Below are 21778 nucleotides of genomic sequence, written 5' to 3'. Positions count from 1 at the left end.
CGCATGTCGGGTGCTTTTGATGACCTGGATGTTCTATTTGTGGCTCATCCATTTCAAGAAGACCTACCTTATAAGCCTGTTTTAGCATATCATCCGTTGTTGCTGTAATGTTTTAGCATATCATCCGGCTGTGGTATGTAAGGTTAAAATAAAAACACACAGAATACCACATATAAGGCATGATGCCACCATATAAAAAAGAGCAGTCAAATAATACATAGCATGCAATAAAATACTTTTAGATGGCTAAGTGGATGAACAAAACTCTGACACCTAACAGAAAAACAATGTTGATTCCATCCATTGCAGCCTTGTTAAATTCATTATAAAGTATGTGGCATGCTCTCCTTCTGACACTAATGGGTTTATTAATAGCTTGCCTTAATTAACTGCAACTTTATACTTGCCTTGTTGAAATGAATTGTTTGGGAGGAGCAGTTTGGACAGACAGACAGAAAGAGTCTGGAAAAACAATGGTTGTTGTTTCCTAGCATGACTGTGAAATACTATGGAAAAGCATCTCATGCTGCTGCTTATCTTTGGGAAGGAGTAAATGCATTAGATGCTGCTGTTCTTGCATACAGCAATCTGATGGGCTTAAGGCAACAAATAAATCCAACCTGGAGACTCCATGGTGAGCCATGTAAACTGCCTCTTTCTTCAATCAAATTGTTGCTACAGTATTTGATTTTTTTTGTAATTGCCTACTTAGGATATTGTAGGTGGCGTGTGATTAAAGCTGTAATCAGCCAGCTGTAAGATCAACAAATTGGTCCTCTAATAAATGCATGACCAAATACCATAGATACATTCCTAAGGAGAAGCCTAAGGAAGGAAGGATGGGGGCTTGATTATTTCCCAGTCGTGGTGGATTGCTCCTCCATGCCATGATAAGAATAAAGCAGGGGTCCTCAAACTTTTTAAGCAGAGGGCCGGTCCACAATCGTTCAGACTGTTGAGTGGCCAAATTAACATTTGGAAAAAAATGAACAAATTCCTATGCACACCACACATGTCTTATTTGTAATGAAAAAAAGAGAAAGAACAATACAATATTTAAAAATAAAAACAATTTTAACCAACATAAACCGATCAAGATTTCAATGAGAAGTGTGCGCCTGCTTCTGGCCAATGTGATAGTCAAGTAAATAGGACTATTGTTGTTGTGTGCCTTCAAGTCATTTCAGACTTTGGGCGAGTCTAAGTCTAAAACTGAGGACGGGGGCCAGGTAAATGACCTTGGAGGGTCGCATCTGGCCCACAGGCCTTAGTTTGGGGACCTCTGGAATAAAACAATAAATTTACAATGACTGTTATTGGATGACAATAGAAACAATCCACATCCACTCAAAAGAAACAGAAAGGTTCAAAATGAATGGGAAACAGGTTTAGGTCATGGCTAGATAATTAAACTGAAGGAGAAGGGAAAAGGGATCGCAATGCTAACAACTGAAAACAACTTTGACTCCTACCTACTCAGGTTGGCACACAAGGATTAATTCAATCGTGGTGGATTGCTCCTTCTGGCATCAGAATGAAAAGGTCCAACCTCTCATTCTACACCAGTAGTTCTCAACCTTCCTAATGCCACGACCCCTTAATACAGCTCTTCATGTTGTGGTGACCCCCAACCATAAAATTATTTTCATTCCTACTTCATAACTGTAATTTTGCTACTGTTGTAAATTGTAATATAAATATCTGATATGCAAGATTGTATTTCATTCACTGAACCAAATTAGGCACAAATACCAGATATGCTGAAATTTGAATACTGGAGGGGTTGGGGGGTTGATTTTGTCATTTGGGAGTTATAGTTAACCTGCAATCAAAGAGCATTGTGAACCCAGCCCACAATGGATCTGCACCAAACTTGGCACACTAACTACATGGCCAGCACTGAATACTGGTGAGGTGAGGGGCTGTTTTTGAATTCTGGGAGTTGTAGATCATCAACACTCAGAGAGCACTCTGTACCAAACTGGTGATGGAACTAATAAACTTGCCACACATTCCCAGCATGCCAATACTGGTCAGCTGTTAAGGGGGCTGATCCCAACTGATGGATCTCAATCAAACTTGGCACAAATACCCAATATGACCAATTCTGTATAATGGTGGGGTTTGGGGGTTGGACTGACACAACATGATGGTAATTGTACTTCTCCCTGCATCCAGAGAATCCAGTAACCCCCACTAATGATGGATCTGAACCAAACGGCACACAGACCCAATGTGACCAGTTATGAATAGAGGCGGGGTTGGGGGTGATTGACCTTGGCATATGGGAGTTGTAGTTCACCCACCTGTTTCCAAAAAAGGACAGGTGGAGAGATCTTCAGCCATCTCTGCCAAAGGGGTTCCTAAGACCATCAGAAATATGTGTCTGACACCTCCCTCACGACCCCCCCAAGGGGTCTCGACCCCCAAGTTGAGAACCACTGTTCAACATAGATATTGAGGCCTGAAGCTTCTGGCAAAACAAAGGAGCTCTGTCACAGAGAGGTAGCTTTTGGATTCAACCGCTAGTGAAGTATCTTGCTTCAGGCATTTCTTAAATTAAAATCTGACAGTATCTGTCTGCTTAAATTAGAGTTTTCCATAAGGCATGGTTGTAAAAGAACCTAAATCAAGCAACAGTACTTTATGTACTCATATTTCTGATGGCAGTAGACACAGCTACAGTATTATATGGAGAACAGTTTGGTCACAATGTGATTATCATAACCACTGTTTCAGTAACATGCAGAATCACTTCTGCATTGATGCTTTTAAAAATCTTTACATGTAAACAATGTACTTCAGTTTTTATCATTCTTAACCTTAGTTGTAATCACTTTATAAAACCTTGTGGAATTTCTTGCAGGATAGTGGTCAGTTTGGGGACAGGTGGTAGTATTAATTCAGTAAGGAGATTGATGAGCTTTTTTGAAAGGATGATGCCATAAATATCAATTTATAAAGGACATGATTAGCAATAATGAAGGGAACATGTATATAATAAAAAACGACATTTATATTTTTGAGTCTTGATAAGACATAGAATATTTAGATATATAGTCTTACCTATTTACACAGATACTTGAAATTTTACAGTATTATATATATATATATATATATATTTACAAATGTAACAAGATGAACACCCTTGATTTCTGTAATGGGAATATGGATGTCAAAACTAGCAGTTTCAAAAGGAGAAAAAAAAATCCTTTTAATAGCCACAATGGGGGACCATGCATTTGAAAATAAAAGTACAATTCAAACAAATCCCTGTGTTTTGCCACTTTTTCTCCCCTCCCTTTATGTTTCTTAAATTGATGTCTTGGATCATGCTGAAACTGATTGTTAAGATTGGATCTCTCCCAAAGCCCCTCAAAATGAATAAGAGGGTTTTGTATGGATTTCATGCAACAGAATTATAAAACATTAACAAAACCAAGAGCATTCAGTTTTCTTGAATGAAATATTTGTTTGATACCAATGTTTATACAGTTAATGCATATACCACATGCAACCAGCTAAAAAAAAATAGAACTATGAAAAAATAGACCAGTATATCAGGTTAAATAAAATGTATGCCCCTGGGAATATTATTCTGGAATACTTGTCAATGGCATGGGTGTCGATCCTCATGCTGCTGTATCTCTGGTTTTTCCTCCTGGTTGAATTCCTTTCTGAACCAAGTGCCAGCTGGACCATCATTCTGTCTTGTTTATCCCCATTTTCATTTACATACTGTCCCATTTCATTCACCTCCCCATCACTGTAGCTGCCATCCATCCCCATCAATTGTCTTGGCTGAGGCGGCGTACAAGTGCAAGGAAGCTGTAGAAAATAGGAAAGAATTGTATTCAGGAATATTCTTAATGTAATTCTACAGATTAGTGACCATAATGCTGTTTACATCCATGGGGAAATGGGTAGCCTCTGGCCCTTCCTGATATTATTGGACTACAACTTCTACAAATGTTAACATAGCTAATAAGGAATAAGAAAAGCTTTATATCAGTGGTTCTTAACCTGTGGGTCCCCAGGTGTTTTGGCCTACAACTCCCAGAAATGCCAGCCAGTTTACCAGCTGTTAGGATTTCTGGGAGTTGAATGCCAAAACATCTGGGGATCCACAGGTTGAGAACCACTGGTCTAGAAAGATTTATGTAATACCTTGTAGGATATATCAACAATGGAGAAGTAAACTAATTAGTGTACATGTATATACTATGTATAAAAAACTAATAACATACAGAGGGTAATAGCATAGTGTAGAATAAAGTATCTCATGAACAAGGAATATGAGATAAAAATAATTATGAAAAAATTGGAAAGATACATTTCAATATATAAGCAAAAGTGCATTTTGGATCTTAAACCATGGTCAGTATTATCAAAACAGTCTTTTCTTACGTAGAAAAAGTTACCACTCAAGATTAGCCTTTGAAAAAGACTCCAGTAGTTTACTATATACTCAAGAATAAAAAATATTGCCAGTTACCTGCTCTATAACCTGCCTATATAGTTAACTATTTAGTATATTTGGAAGCTAGTTCTACTTTGTAATGTCTGGGGATCCTCCCAAACCATCATCCTCAAGAGTGGAGAGATTCACAGTAGACCTTTTTAGTTGAGAAGGAGAGTTGTACATAGGATGACTTCTTGTTGTTTCGAGTCCCATATGGGGAAAAAGCAGGAGACAAATAAAATTCCACTGCTACGTTCCAATTACTGTATCCAATGGACATGGCAAAGGGCAGATGAAAGACGGAACAGATAGTTGGAGGAAATGGTTGAGTTATTTTTGCCATAAAGTGGGAGGTATGTAAAACCCAACGTGGATGTAAGTGTTGGGGCAGGTCCTTCTGAGAAAGCATGATGTCTTGGAACAGGGCTCTGCATCACCCAGTGTCTCAAATTCAAATGGGCTTTGTTCAACAACGTCATAATTCAGATGTTTTTGTAAATTCCAAATGCTTCTCTTTTTTACGTTTCTGAGTCATTTTTAGATTCTACAGTAGAGTCTCACTTATCCAAGCCTCGCTTATCCAAGCCTCTGGATAATCCAAGCCATTTTTGTAGTCAATGTTTTCAATATATCGTGATATTTTGGTGCTAAATTTGTAAAGACAGCAATTACAACATAACATTACTGCGTATTGACCTGCTTTTACTGTCTAATTTGTTGTATAACATGATGTCTTGGTGCTTAATTTGTAAAATCATAACCTGATTTGATGTTTAATAGGCTTTTCCTTAATCCCTCCTTATTATCCAAGATATTCGCTTATCCAAGCTTCTGCCGGCCCGTTTAGCTTGGATAAGTGAGACTCTACTGTATATGGATATTTTAGTAACATATCACAGCACCATATGATAATACATTTACCTTATCTCGTAGTTTTCGTTCCTTCCGTTCTTGCACCGTAGTCAAATAGTTCACTGCAGCGTATTCTAGTACCGAAAGGAAGACGAACACAAAACTGACCCAAAGGTAAATGTCCACGGCTTTAATGTAGGAAACCCGAGGCATGGAGGCATTGACACCCGTGATGATGGTAGACATTGTCAGCACTGTTGTAATCCCTGAGGACATAAAATTAACCATTTGGAGAGAATCATTGGCATTGTGCATCCCATATAAAGAGGAAAGCTTTTCATTAAGAAAGTGACATGCTAGTGACATTGATCCTCTTTGATGACTTCTGTCATCTTGCATGTTGTCACCTTTCTGTGATAAGCTAATCTGCTTTTGTACACTAAGTACTGGATTGTAGAGGTTGATAGATTGATAACTTATGCTCCATGCAATTCTAAGACAGTTTACCAGTAAATAAAGCTCAATGAACCTAGGGACTTATTTCCAGGTAGACACCAATGGGGTTAACTCAATATAGCTTCAGTCCTTATCAAACAAATTTGAAGACATGTCCTATTGAACTTAGTGGGATTTCCTGTGAAGTAGGCACAATATTGTGCTGCGAATGTTTTTCAGTTCCTCTAAACTAGGATGGAGATTTCTACTTCTAATCCATGTCACTTTCAGTAGTTTGAATCTTGCTTGTATGCTGGGAGGGATCAAGGATGTTTTTGGCAGAGCTTTACACAATGGAGGATTCTGGCCATTATTATCTTTAACACAGCCTTGTGCAGCTTGGTGCTCTATGGGTGTGTTGGATGAAGTCCTGTTCCTCAGCCAGCATGTCTTAAAGAGCATTAGACTTTGCCACACTAATATAGTACCATTCAAATAAGTGGATATCTTCTTCCTGCCACTAACCCCTATGACCAGCTATGATTCCATTAAGAGGTAATGAACTATGGGTAAGTGAATGCCAGTAAAAGACATTACAGCTACATCTTCCTCTCAGAAAGGCTCCCTTTGACAAAAACGACTATAAACGGAACAGATCAAAATGCAGGGGTTTTTATACTCTACCTAAGGGAACTCTTGCAGGCACGGCTCTGCGGTCTATCCAAAAGGACACCCAAGACAGCATGACCATCAAAGTGGCAGGAAAATAGGTCTGGAGCAAGAAGAAGAAGATGTGTCGGCGCAAAGTGAAGTTAATGTAGAGGCGGTTGTACCAGCCTGAAAGAGAAAAGAGTTATTAACAGAGCTAATGCACAAGAATGATCAGTCGTAAAAGTACATGCAGAAATTATAAATGTTTACGAGAATAGTTTAATATACCGTGTTTCCCCAAAAATAAGACAGTGTCTTATATTAATTTTTGCTCCCAAAGATGTGTTAGGTCTTATTTTCAGGGGATGTCTTATTTTTCTATGTTGAACAAAAAAATGAACATTTATTATATACTGCACAGTAGTTGTCATCACAAACCAACATAACCAAACTATGAATTTCTTGTTACTACCATTATTTCCATGTACAACTGGTATGTACATTTACCAATCCTGCATGCTCTGGTGTTCTGTTTGGCAGGCGCTGGGCATGCTTCCAAACAAAAACTTTACTAGGTCTTACTTTCGGGGGAGGCCTTATATTTAGCAATTCAGCAAAACTTCTAATAGGTCTTATTTTTCGGGGATGTTTTATTTTCGGGGAAACAGGGTAAAATATCTTGCAGCAGGCACTTTTTTTAAGGGGACGGGGTGCTACTTATGCAGACATGGAATTAGCAGTATGGATTTCTATAACAGTTATTCTTATCTGCTTGTGTGAACCTGATTATAACAATGCTGAGAATAATATCTGACAAAGTCATGGGAAGATATCTCAGGGGTCACATTCCCACTCCACATAGCAATTAGTAAAGCTCATTATTGTGTATTGTTCCTATAATTTTCATAGAGAAACAAACCAGTAATTATGTTTACAGAAAAATTGGTGTTCTTGTTTCTTCCTTCCTTTGGTGTGTCAAGAAAGTCAAATAAGGATGGACTGTGGCACTGCTGTCAAGATCTTCACAGTTGTTTCTAAAACTGAAGCAACTCTTCAGTTGGTATTACTACTGGAAGAGCAAATTACTTTTGGTCATAAAATGGACAGTAAAAATATTGCCATGGCTGTGACTGCCATCTTCTCATGGAGTTTCTGAATATGCACATAGCCTAGTTCAGTTTGGAGCCCCCAGTGTTGCTGAGTTGCTGAACTTGCTGACCGAAAGGTCCGCAGTTCGAATCAGGGGAGCGGGGGAGCTCCTGCTTCTGCCAACCTAGCAGTTCGAAAACATGCAAATGTAAATAGGTCAATAGGTACCGCTCCGGTGGGAAGGTAACGGTGCTCCACGCAGTCATGCTGGCCACATGACCTTGTAGGTGTCTATGGACAACACCGGTTCTTCAGCTTAGAAATGGAGATGAGCACCATCCCCCAGTGTTGGACACGACTAGACTTAATGTCGGGGGGAAATCTTTACATTTACTTAAGTGCTACTATTAAATCTTCTTATAGATGTCATGTAAATATGCCATGTGAAAGTATTTTTAAATGAACAGAAATCAATTGCTTAGAAATAAGGGTCGTCACCAGACAATAAGCAGGTCACCGTAGTTAGCTTTTGCTGAGAACAAGCTTATTGGTCTTTAGAGGAACCTGTACTTTTAGCTAAGATGCCCAGAATGCCCCTTTTTACACCAAAAAAGGTGAAATGCTTCTTTTGGAAGATTCCAGGTATAAAAATTAATTTTCTAAACTGTTACAGGGACCCCCTCCCTTGTTAAACATAAAAAATTAATAAAAGCAGACGTGATCTGGCTAATTTGAGTTTCATTTCTTTTATTGTAATGCTGTTTTGGTAGTCTGTGAATCTTCTTGTGAAGGTCCCTGGGATAGAAAATTGAATCCCAAACTTGCTGCAGCTGCCTGCCAGTTGGTCAAAGGAAAGAGGTTTCTACACAATAAAATTATCTTCTTGTTCTTAACAAGCTATGTAACTCTTCCAAAAGATACTTGGTTTAAGGACATAAGCACACAATCCCAAGTTTGAGGCGTAGAAACACAAGCTCATTTTATTTGCTCACTCCTGGCAGGACAAAGCATGTCCTCTCAAGTTTTAAGCAAGTTTTTCAAAGCATAGATCCCAACAAAGAAACTTGACAAGCACCTCACAAAAGACTCACCTGTGCTGCTATAAAAGGCAAGCTTGGTGGTAGTGTGAAATTCTTGTATAAGAAACTGTGACAATGATATCCTCTCATCTGTTTTCAGAGAATCATTCCCATTCTTCCAGTACAGCATGAGATCATCTTCAGTATAGGCATCTACAAAGGGACAGTAGACTTGTTAATTATGGCAATACAAGTAAACATCCATCAGCATGAACAACTTTATATACTTATTAAATTTTCAGTAATGAGCACCTGTTGGGATATACAGAAAGATTTAAAGGCCCTGTGATCAATATCCATAATATCAGTAATGGGTTGAGCAACAAGGATGCTCAAGCAGCAGAGCTGGGAAAAAGTATTTTTCAGGCAATGCTCCAAACAAGCTAGCTATGCATTTCTCGGAAATGTAATCCCAAAACTGCATTTTCAAAGTTCTGCTGCACCTTGTCCGCCTTCATGATCACAGGGAACATCAGATGGGAACATCAGATGACACTTAACTTTCCACTCCCATCCTCCATGTTGTGTTGTCTGTGGCTGCAACACAGGTCTTAGTGGATGGCTTTCACCTGGAGGGAAATTAGCTGAAGCTATGGGGAGATTGGGGAAGGGAACGGAAGGGAAGGGGAGAGGAGGAGGTTGATTCTTCCTCTCCTCCTCGCTCATTTCCGTCACCCTGGCCGATGTCATTGCAGGCAACAGTGGACCAGAGAGACCTATGTCACTGCCAGGGAGGACAGGGAGGTAGCCATCCAGTGGCATCAAACCGGGTTTGGTGCTGCTGGATGGCTGTGGGGGTGCCTGTCTAATCCATCCCAGGGCTGATCCCTACTCAGCCACGAAACCCCACTGAGTCACATTGGACAAGTCTAAGAGAAAGCCAGTAGCAAACTTCTGATGAAATTTAGCCAAGAAAACCTTATTATGAGGTTGCCATAATAGCCTCAAACTCACCCAGTAAGCCTGTTCTGGATGGGGCACAGCTGAAGGCCACCATACTAATGGCCCCAGTCACCTCCTCAAGAGTCCACATGACTTTTTTCATGCTTCTTGGGAGAGTAGCCAATCTACACCAAAGGGGGTGGATACTGAACCTCTAGGCTTCAATCTGGTCCACCAGAGGAGATATATATCTGGTGTTCCTAAGCTCTGCCAGCATTCTGAGCTTCTAGAACATTTTCCAAAAAAAAAAAAGGACTATCGACTACTTTAAAGCTGGATTTGAGGTACCAGAAGCTGATCTTCTGTAGAGTTCCTAAATAAAGCCTCATTCACTTATACTTACAGCTTTCAATTTCCAGTGAACATGTTTGCGTATCAAGGGGAAAGCGACTGAAATCCATGTTACACATAGCTGTTACAGTGACCCTAGAAAGAGAGAAATATATTTATAACTCCTTCACATTGTAAGATTAAAAGAGGTAAATATAATAAAGAGGAGGAATAATGCATGATGGGTACATGAAAATCATCAAAATGTTTAGTATGATTTGAAGCAATGAGCAATACAATCCTATTGCGTATGCTTGCAGATACTTAATCCCACTACCTTCATTCCCAGGTAAGGACACAGGATTCCTTATTAAGTCTCCAGTCCTACATACATCAACTGGGGAGTAGCACTGACTCCTCAAAAGAATTTTATTCATAAATATGCCTAGGATATGTGACTACAATCCTAAACATAAAGAATGGCAATTGTTCATCAATTATGATTGTATATATGTGATTCATACCATAACAATTGTTTTTTTTTGTTGGAAGTCTCTCCCAACTGCTTAATGACCAAAGGTTTCCCTAAACTCTAATTACTTTTCAAGTAGTGCATCCCCCTCCCAAACACGACGATTTCCATAATGCCATAGAGCAGAAAGATTAGCGGGATGGATCTAGACTTTGAAAAATAATTGGATATGTCTCTACTCTTTTCCCTGCTCTCTGTCAACATAGAAATGGTCTTGTTGAGGGGTGAGGCAGGCTCAATTGCTTAAAATGTACATTGTGGCAGGACATGTTGGGAGGTGTAGTTGCAGAAATGTAGAGATATAGCTACATCTCTGAAGCTAAGTCTCCTGATGCAGAATCCCAGCCAAAGCATTAAAACATGGGTCTACATCCCACAAGAGGTTACTGAGAAGTGAGTTTCCCAACCATGGTCCCCTGGAATCCTAGGGTTCCTTGAGAGATTGCTAGAGGCTCCATGAAAAATTATAATTGGGAGGAAAAACTCACAAATTATAGCTATAATACTTTTTATGCAAATATATCATGAAGCCTGAACATTATTTCAAGGGGTCTTCCCAGGTTAAAATGGTCTAAGTTGACCATAGACTTATGCTGGAGGACCTACTGATTCTTAGAGAGAACATATTAATCAATCCCATAAATAATCAAGCCTACAAAAATGAAACACGCAAATGTGGAGGGCCAACTGTACTTGCTTTCACTGATGGAGGCTAAAAGAAGGCCATCTTCCCCTGAACCTATTTTCCCCTTCCAGCAAATTAGCTATAAGATAGGCAAGTAGACTTGCATTGTAAAATAGTTAACATACAGCTACTGATAACATAAAAAGCTGTAGGTGACTTGGTAGCAGACTTTGTAATAGGTATGCTGAATGGTTGCTTCAGCACCAGCTCGGAGCTTTAGGATGTAACTGTAAAGGAAGTTGTAAAGGATTCAAGTCATTGCTGGGAGATGTGAAAGTTATATTTCCGGTGACAATGTTATGAGAAATAGAAAGCCCAGTCTGTGCTTCTTTGTCATTCCAAGTCCCACAGTCACTTGCAGCCATGTCTTCAGTAGACTGTGGATCAGGATGTTATTTGTTCATGAAACAAATAGTGCACATGCTTCCCTTGACTGCCTCTTGATTAAACTGTGTCCAAGTCAATACATTATGAATGTTGGCTCTTCATTCTTACTAAGCTGGAAACAGCAAATTATTGAGCTAGAAACAATATCAACAAAACATTCCCTGAGACATCATTCTCACAAATGCAGTTACACTTTCCCTCAGTAAGACTTATTTGCTTGGTTGAAACTCTCTAATTCATTGAATGACTGAGCTGGAAACAATAATAGAAGAATCGAGCTGAAAGAGATCTCAGATGCAATTCTATTATCACCATCACCATCACCACTCACCACTATATTCTTGGCAAAATATAAGAATTAAAGCTTCAACTGTATTTTGATCTGCTTTAGTGACTCTTATCAACTCAGTCTCAATAATCATTGATATCTCCCCGTGGTGTGTATTTATTATTTTATTTACAGCAATTTTACCCCGCTTTTCTCACCCGAGGGGACTCAAGGCAGCTTACAAAACTGGCAAAATGCCAATAACACAATACAATGAGATAAAACATTTAAAACAATTAGGCATTAGTCAAGTAAAAACAATATACAAAGCTTAAAACATGTAAAGTACTTAGATCCATTCCTCCAAGAGCCTTGCGTGTATTGTTTGTGTATTGTTTGATCCCCCAGCCCCCCAACAACACAGGAATGGCTGTGTTGCTTAAATTGTTGACAGATATGTAGCTGAATTCAGGTTTGGCACCCAGGACTGTCAGTTTTGGCTTGCTCTGCTAAGGCCAGCACGAGGGGTTCAGCGTTTTGCAGCGCCCTACAGCTCATCCCTCCTCTTTGCGGTTGCCGTCTACCCTGTTTCCCCTAAAATAAGACATCCCCAGAAAATACGACCTAGTAGAGGTTTTGCTGAATTGCTCAATATAAGGCCTCCCCCGAAAGTAAGACCTAGCAAAGTTTTTGTTTGGAAGCATGCCCGCCAAACAGAACACCAGGGCATGCAGGATCGGTAAATGTATGTACCATAGAGTCTTGTACATGGAAATAATGGTAGTAACAAGAAATTCTTGATAGGATTCACAGTTTGTCTGGTTATGCTGGTTTGTGATGACAACTACTGTACATTATACAATAAATGTTCTTTTTTTTTTTGTTCAACAATAAATGTGAATTCTTCTTCATGGAAAAATAAGACATCCCCTGAAAATAAGACCTAGAGCATCTTTGGGAGCAAAAATTAATATAAGACACTGTCTTATTTTTGGGGAAACACGGTATTCACTCGTCCTCCCGAGTGGGAGAGCTGTGAAAAGAACAAGAAGAAACAGCAACATCTCATTCTGGGACACAGTAAATCTAGAGTTTACTTGGAAAAAGAAAACAGTAGGAAACCAAGAAAATGGCAAAAGTGAAGGAGTGAGGAGCTCCGCTGAAGGCATTGTGCCACCCACTCCACACTCAGTCCACCAAATGTCTCTGCTTCTGCTTTACTTATTACCATTTTGTAGTTTGAGCTTGAGCTGTATTAATGTTAAACAGGCATTTTTACATTTGAAAGTCTTAAAATACATAACTGATTTAGGGAATGTCTACCAGAATCCATGAACAAAATAATTCCGACATTTGAACCATGGATGAGGAATGATACTGTTTTGCATTACAACTCCCAGAATTCCCTAGCCAGTAGAATCAGTACCCATGAGGGCTATAGGATTCTAGGTGTTGTCGTTTAAAAACACACACACACACACACATTTTCCCAGTGCCAAGTGAATCCTCTTGCATTTCAACTTATTACCAGAAGCTAATGCAAAGATTACTATGCGTTTCATTTTACCTCAAGCTATAAAGCACTTTCCCATCTGGCTGGACCCGCAGCATGACATTGTCTGTGGTGGTATCATGGATAAAGGAGCGTTTGGAATGGACAAAGAACATGTCAGGCACCCAGATCTTTTTCACAAGCCTGCCATCGAAGGTCATACTTTGGTTATTGGTACTTGGGAAGGATAATCTCTCGTCTTTCCAGTAATGCCTGAGATAGAGTGTCATTGTGAAGTCCTGATGTAAAGCAAAAAATGGGAAAGGGAACATTTCATTCACATTAGCATTCTTTTCATTGAATACAATTTAATTTACTAAAAAGCATGGCTTAATCCAATTGAATAAATAAAAGACGACATGAACAACTATAAGTCACATAATTTAAAGTGTGCACAACAAGTCATATAAAATCAAACACAAAGCACTACCAAACTTTGCTTACTTCTGCATTTGGAAACTACAGAGCAGCCGTGAAAGCTTTTGATCAAAAGTGTAATACACTGTAATGTTAAAAAACATATATGTTGAAGTAGGTTGCTGTGATAGTCCTGCTTGAGAGGAAGAAACTGTCCTCAACTTGGGAAGTAAATGTGCTACATATTAAAATATTCCATCTTTCAGTTGGCTTCTACTCATGCAAATTTGATTAAGACCGCCCCCTCACTGGTTAAAGCAGTACACAGGAAGGGGTAGGAATCCATGAAAATAATTGTGTCTTTTCCTCTAGTGATAAAATTCAGATGTCATTTGTAGTTTAATTTTTTTCCTCAATGTGACCAAAGAACTAATATTATTAAATATTAAAACTTCATTAAAATACTGCCACACTGAAATATCACCTGAATGAATACTCTCTGGGACAATGAGTGCCTCACTGCTAGTTGATGACATTTTTGCTCTGCCGCCTTAACCTTAGGGAATTAGTTTGTGTAGCAAATTACTGCTCTCATTCTAAGGAGCATGTGCAAAGTAATCCTCAAAATGAGGCAGTTGCCTCAGGGAGTCAATGTAAGAGGAGGAGCTTTATAAACTAGCCTGCTGTTCTCAGGTGCATAGTCTCTGAATATAAGATTCACCTGTCAGACTTGTAAAATTTTGAACATGAAATGGAATGGGAGGAATTTTGCTTCAAATAGCAACATGCCTTTGGCTTCAGACAGTCCTTTTAAAACCACTAGAACTACGTACACAAATCAACTGCACGTTGAGAATCCCTTGTGCAGAATTCCAAAATCTGAAAAACTCCAAAATCCAAAATTGTCCACAAGGATGGCTGAGATAGTGAAATATTAGCTTTCTGATGGTTCAATGTACACAAACTTTGTTTCACTCACAAAGTTATTTAAAATTATATAATATATCAACTACACACTAATAATAATAATAATAATAATAATAATAATAATAATAATAATAACAACAACTTTATTTTTGTATCCCGCCACCATCTCACCGAAGGGATTTGGGGCGGCTAACACAGGGCCAAGCCCAGATAGATACAATAAGACAGAATAAAATACATAAATAATACATTTCAGCAAAAGATAAAAATACATCAAAATAAAACATAATTATGCATAATAGCATAATGAAATAAAATCGTGACAATAATATGGAAGATGTAATATAAAATCAGAACAGGTGTTGATGAAACGAACTGGGCCAAAGTGCAAGGAGTATATATTGTAAACTCAACGGATGAGACAGAAGTGTAAAGTGCTATATTTTGTCAGAGGTTTGGGATGGGATAACACTGAAATTATTTCAACTGATGGAACAGAATAAAGTGCATCAGATATAGTGAACGCCACTGAGATGGGTCCTGTCCTTGGGAATTCTGTTCACTCTCCAAAAGCACACTGGAAAAGCCAAGTTTTTAAACTTTTCCTAAAGGTATATGTGAAACATTTATAAATGTTTAGACTTGGATCTCTTCTCCAAGATATCTCATTACGTACATATATGCAAACATAGCCGCTTTGAGTCCCCTTTGGGGAGATAAAGTGGGATATAAATAAATATATAATAATAATAATATTTCCAAAATCTGAAGAAAAAAATCCAAAATCCAAAACACTTCTATTTCCAAGCATTTCAGATACTCAACCTGTATTAGGCATTGAAGGCTACCTCGAACCATAATTCACCTACTTTAGTTACAGCAGCTGAACTCTTAGTATGAAATGACAGTGGTTTCTACTCAGTAACAGGTCACTTGAATTTCCTTTCCAAGGGATGACACACTGCCATGCTCCCACTGTAAATAATGCCAGTCCCACCATTAGATATACCATCTCACCACATTGAGAGAGGAAAGCATGGGTTTATTTAAGGAGGAGAATCACCGATTTGGAGTTATGTCTCCCTATCAGATTCATATATGGAAACTTAAGAGCTGGCAATACATTCATCTTACATTCATCACAAGGCAAGTATTACTTTTATTAAATCAGGAGAAGCAACAGTATCTGAAAACCAAGAGATCCCTTGTACTGCTCAAAGCCCCTTTTAAACCAGTTCTTTCCATGGAATCCTATGGCTCTGCCTCAAAATCCATAGGATACAACAGACAGTGCTCCAAGTTAAAACCATTGCTTGCCATGGGATCCTATTGTTCTGTACCAAACCCCATAGAATACAAGAGGCAGTGCTCCAGTTTAAAACCAGTTCTTTCCATGGGATCCAATGGTTCTGCATCACAGCCCATCGGATGGGCAATGAAACAGGGAGGGAAACTTTTGATAGTTCTCATCCTACCTGTTTTTAAGTTGTAAAGATGGGTGTAAAGTGTGATAGGAGTTATAAGCTCTGAACACGATTGCTGGCCCGTGTTCAGAATTCTCTCCTTTCAAGACATTTCAGCCTCTTTTCAACCCTGGAACATGTGATGAGCTCCATGCCTCTCCATGCTTCAAAAGTGGCTAAAGTGTCCCACGAGGGGGAAATTTCTCAATGTGATGAGGTCAGATTGCCAAAGTTTCACTTCTTTCTCTTTTCAATCACAGAGGACTATGCATCACGGCTGGAAGTAGTTTAACTCATGTGATGAGCTCCATACCTTTCTATGTTTTAAAAGAGGCTGAAGTGTCCGATGACTTGGAAATTTCTCAATGTGATAAGGTGGACAGTGAGCCAATTGCCTCCAGCAGCGGAGGCTAGGTACTTCATAGCAGGGGAAATTTCCTGCTGTTCCTTTATGAACTCTCCTAGGTTGCTTCCAGCATGATGTAGGGCAGCGGTTCCCAAACTATGTTCCATGGAATCCTAGGTTTCCCCAAAAGCAGCATAGAAGTTTTGTGAAAAATCTTTTAAATCTTGTTTTACACTTTTAAAAAAAAGCTAGTGCCAGAGTATGAAGCTCTTATTGAAATTCAGGGTAGCTCTGCTTTGTAAATGGAATGTGAATCTCTTCATTTCCAAACCTACTACATTATACAAAATACCAGGCAATAGGGAATAGATAAAAGGACTTTGTGGGTTCATAATGCTTAGGCACAGTTAGAGTTCCTTGAGAAAATCGGGAAAAGAATTAGTTTTCTGAAGGTTTTCATGTGGGTGCTTGGCATGTCTCGGATCTTCATTTTTCCATTGATTTGGAAACAACTGATATTCCTACTGCCCATTACACAAGCAATCACTGGTCCTCCCCTTCTGGTTGTCACAATGGAGATGCATCACACGAGGGGGTAGAACCATCAGCTGCTTCTCAATTGACAAGGGGACAGATCCTTATCGATCATAGAATCATAGAATAGTAGAATTGGAAGAGACCCCGTGGGCCATCTAGTCCAACCCCCTGCCAAGAAGCAGGAAATCGCATTCAAAGCACCCCTGACTGATAGCCATCCAACCTCTGCTTAAAAGCCTCCAAGAAGGAGCCTCCACCACAGCCCGGGGGAGAGAGTTCCACTGTCGGACAGCTCTCACAGTGAGGAAGTTCTTCCTGATGTTCAGGTGGAATCTCCTTTCCTGTAGTTTGAAGCCATTGTTCCGCATCCTAGTCTCCAGGGCAGCAGAAAACAAGCTTGCTCCCTCCTCCCTATGACTTCCCCTCACATATTTGTACATGGCTATCATGTCTCCTCTCAGCCTTCTCTTCTGCAGGCTAAACATGCCCAGTTCTTTAAGCCGCTCCTCATAGGGCTTGTTCTCCAGACCTTTGATCATTTTAGTTGCCCTCCTCTGGACGCTTTCCAGCTTGTCAACATCTCCCTTCAACTGCAGTGCCCAAAATTGGACACAGTATTCCAGGTGTGGCCTGACCAAGGCAGAGTAGAGGGGAAGCATGACTTCCCTGGATCTAGACGCTATTCCCCTATTGATGCAGGACAGAATCCCGTTGGCTTTCTTAGCAGCTGCATCACATCGCTGGCTCATGTTTAACTTGTTGTCCACAAGGACTCCAATATCTTTTTCACACGTACTGCTGTCTAGCCAGGCGTCCCCCATTCTGTATCTTTGCAGCTGCTGCCTCATAAGGTGGGGGCTGGGAGGGAATGATCAGGAGACACTGCCTAATTATGCAACAATGGTGGTTACGTGTACTTAACTGCTCAAATTGAATTTCACTCTGTGTTTTGAAAAAATTGTCACCCGTTTTCAAACTGATGAGGAAAAGGTTTAGATCCATGGATATATCATAAGGAGTGGTTGCCACCTCCTCTAACCCAGCTAGGAAAGCAGAAACTTACTATGATTTTTAATTTGTGAACAGCTGTGGTTGCCACTAAATGTATAACACTTAGTGACATGGCAATTGTCATTCCAGATGATGGCCTGGAAACCTCAGACTGTGGTACAATCCTCAACTTTAAACTTAGTTGTATATCCATCAGATAAATGGATATCTACATGCAATGTTCATTTTTGAGTAAACGCATGCTAATTTGCAAACTGTTCTTTATTTGGTGTACCACTCAGCTTATTAGGTGGTCCATGCTCACCTTGTCTATTTGTAAACAGATATTACAATAAAGAAATTGTCAGCACTCTTTCCAAGAAAAGCTGATTTCCTGAAACGCCTTACGATTTAGCAAAGCAGAAAGCCACAAAACAATATGCTGCATTAATTTAATAGCATATGGTTATATCTCAAAATATTAATGTACACTTTGAGAAGGAAACTTCTGAGTTGTCCCCCTGGCACTTACCATGTCAACTTCTGAAATACTATCCAAGCTTTCAACTTGTACATCTACTCCTACAGGAATTGCAGGGCCTATGGAAACAGATCACAGCATGCAATCAATCAAACAGGATGTTCTAAAAAGAACAAGGTATTGCAGAAGGAGGAACAGTTTGTGTTGGGACTCTGACAGAGAATTAGAAAGCATAATGTAGGTCCTAAATGTTGCTTAAGATTTTCATTCACAGCAAGCAATATCCTTAAGGAGCTCACAAGCAGTCATAACACGACAATTTGCTACAGTGCTTCCTTGTCATGACCTGCCAAGAAGCAAGTAAATATTATTTGGCATTAAACTGAAGCAAAACTTTACTGGTAAGATTAATATAATTAAGATCGCTGCTCATTCAACCTATACTAGCTCACACACGTTCGCACTCTTGCAATAATATATAACATTTTATGAAGACTCTTCTGTGTACAATGTGGCCAAGAATGTGTGTGTGTGTGTTTGTGTGCTTCCTCACAGGTTATATGCAATTCACAGAATAATCTGACTTGATACCACATTGACACCAGTTCCAACTCCAGTAAGGACTCCAACAGGAACGTACTCCATAATTTGGATACCGCAACAGAGAAGGTGCTATCGCGTGACTTCCCATAAAGTATTGTTCCCACTGATGGGACAGAAACGTGACGTAAATATTTTTAAAATCCCAACAGCCATTCTGAAAAGCAGCTTCAAGGGAGGGTTATTTATTTAGAACAGGGGTATCAAACTCATTTTCATCAAGGGCCACATCAGTCTTATAATTACTTTCAAAGAGCTGTTGAATGCATGGATGGGAAAAAATGGATACAGAAAGCCAATGATATATATATTATCTAGTGACCAATGCTCTTTGGTTTTTACCCAATTTGGGTCTCTGGGTTAAACAACAACTCCCATCACTTTTTTATTATATGCTATGTGTACTGGGGATAATGATAATTGCACTCCAACAGCACTTGTGGCTCTGTGGTTGGGGAAAGGTTAAATGACATTTTAAAGTCAGACATCATACCCACAAGCCTTGTATTTAAATTCAAACCCCACTATCATAACTAAACAGAACAAACTGCAGCCTTTCAAATGTTACTATACTACAACTCCCATCAGCTCTAGACACAATGTCTAATTATGAAGAATACAGGAGTTGAAGTCCAGCATCTGGAAGGCCACAAAAAATGACATGGAAGATTAAATTTGGCCCACAGGCGTTGAGTTTGACATATGTGATTTAGAGTGAACAAGGTACAGAGAGGTCATCTTCAACTTTTTCACTACTCATCATTTTAAGCTCCTGACAACAATTTACGTCCCTCAATGAGTTTCTGGATCTGTGTTTACTTTCCCAAACATACATCTTGAATCACAGCAATCAAGTGTGGGGATGTCCAACCTGACAGTTTGCAGTAATTCACCCATTAAGCCCAGAAGCTCCACTATTTGGAGCCCTAAGGACCTCATCAGATGGGTTAAATTGCCCGTCATACAATAGTCCTACTCTACTTGCACCACAGAGCTTGTTGGCCCCCACCTCACAATGTCAAACTACTTCCAGTGGGGCTCCGTGATGCAAGTAGTGTAGGACTGTCGTACGACAACAACGCAGCAACACAGGAGGCTTCCCATACTGCATAGCCAACAACGGGGGGCAACAAACACTTCCCCTGTGGTATGGCGTAAGGGAGAAGCCGGGCAATAAGGGGTGATGGGTTCCCTGTGCCAGGTAACCATAGGTAATGTGATGAGGTCATATGAGAAAGGTGAAGAAGGAAAGAAGGAAGGGGAAGGAGAATTGGTGACATCACCAGAAGAGGAGACAGAGGATGTGCCAGATTTGGGAAGAAAGGATTACAAGAAAAGTGATTCCACCTAAACAGTAGACAGAACCTTCTAACTGTAATAATGATTCAACAGTGGAACAGACTCTCAGACAGTACTTGACTCTTCTTATTTGGAGGGTTTTTTTTTTTTACAGTTAGATCAGTGATTCCCAAACTCTGCTCCTCTAGGGGTTTTGGACCTTACTTCCAGAATCTCTGACAATTGCCCAGTATGGGTGAGGCTGCTGGGAGATGAAGTTCAAAACACCTGGAGAACTGGAGTTTGAGAAATAATCTTTCAGGATGACCATCTAACTCATGCAACTGCTGTAGAAAGGCATCTTCAGGCATTAAAGTTCAAAGACAGCCCTCTTGCATCCCCACCAGATGGGCTTCTGTTAGTGATGGGATCAAAGAAAGGATCTTTGGGCCTATATGGGAAGCCGTGGTTCCCATATAGGGTTCCTATATAGTTGAGAATTGGCATAGATGGCCCTTGCCGTCACTTCCAACTGTAGGTTTATGAAGGAATGGGATAGAAGCCAAAACAGCCTCAGCCTCTCCTACTACATCAGAAATGTTTAAAGATGCAGTCTCTAATAATGGAGAAAATGCAATATCTAGCCACTCTTTTATACGATCGGCCCTCTCCTTACTGGCCTTTTGTTCACAAATTAAAACCTTTCTGTGGAGCCAGGCCTTCCCAGACGAATGAAAATAGGCACTGCCAGTCTGATAAATTTTTTGATAATACTTGACAAATAACTTCAGTGGCAGGAGGTTATGGATATTTTTAAATGGTGCTTGTTGCATATTTTAATTTTTTATTTGATATGTTAATTGGGTTTTTATATTGGGATATGATGTTTTAATTGATCATGTATTGCTGTCTGATGTATTTGTATGCATTTTATATGTTGTAAGCCGCTTTGAATCACACCCACGGGAGAAAAGCGGGATAGAAATGAATAAAGAAGAAGGAGGAGGAGGAGGAGGCAGCAAATGAAATATGAAACCCCAGAATTCCATACAATGTTGCCATACTAGTCACAGTGAAGGGACAAATGTTTAATATTAATATGTATTCATACATATATGACTGGATAGATATCAATACAATACAACCCCCAGAGTTTCAGGACTGGTATATGCAGTTTCATTCATGCCTGACAAAATATATCATTTCCAAGCATTTTCTAGATCCTCCAGTGCATCTCGATGGTATTCTTGAAGCCCTTTATTTCAATAGCGCTAGCTAGCTATTATCTTTTAAAAAAAGATTTTTATTTTAAAATTGTAAATTGCCCACAATAGACATTACAAACATATATACATAAACATACATGGACAACCCGCCACACACAATACAATTACCCCTCAGCCCACACCCAGTGCGACCCACCACCTTGACTCCTGAAACTGATCTATGCAGAGTTTATGCATAATTTTTTTTAACCCTCTGTAGTTCTAGATCAATAAATTCCCATTGTTTTTATTTCTTAAATTCTCCTATCAGGTCTGCTAAGGCCAGTTTCCAATTTCTTTCAAAAACTTCATAGCTTTCATATTTCATAT

The 21778-nt window shown here is 39.5% G+C and overlaps 1 protein-coding gene across 2 annotated transcripts in view; it reads right to left on the bottom strand.

The window, feature by feature from the left end:
- Window positions 1–2996: 2996 nt before the first annotated feature.
- The window catches only part of LOC100555515 (gamma-aminobutyric acid receptor subunit rho-1), a 57014-nt gene continuing 38232 nt past the window's right edge, over window positions 2997–21778 (bottom strand). For both annotated transcript variants that reach the window (XM_003215527.4, XM_062980834.1), the window contains 7 exons: window positions 18357–18424; window positions 13220–13443; window positions 9854–9936; window positions 8581–8721; window positions 6434–6586; window positions 5384–5580; window positions 2997–3828 (listed from right to left, as the gene is read on the bottom strand). In XM_003215527.4, coding sequence (XP_003215575.3) covers window positions 3538–3828; window positions 5384–5580; window positions 6434–6586; window positions 8581–8721; window positions 9854–9936; window positions 13220–13443; window positions 18357–18424 — 1157 coding nt within the window. In that variant the 3' untranslated portion in view covers window positions 2997–3537. The remainder of the gene's footprint in view (window positions 3829–5383; window positions 5581–6433; window positions 6587–8580; window positions 8722–9853; window positions 9937–13219; window positions 13444–18356; window positions 18425–21778) is intronic.

This window comes from Anolis carolinensis, chromosome 1 (assembly GCF_035594765.1).
Source record: "Anolis carolinensis isolate JA03-04 chromosome 1, rAnoCar3.1.pri, whole genome shotgun sequence".
Taxonomy (NCBI): Eukaryota; Metazoa; Chordata; class Lepidosauria; order Squamata; family Dactyloidae; genus Anolis; species Anolis carolinensis.
This window is presented reverse-complemented; position numbering and strand designations above follow the sequence as displayed.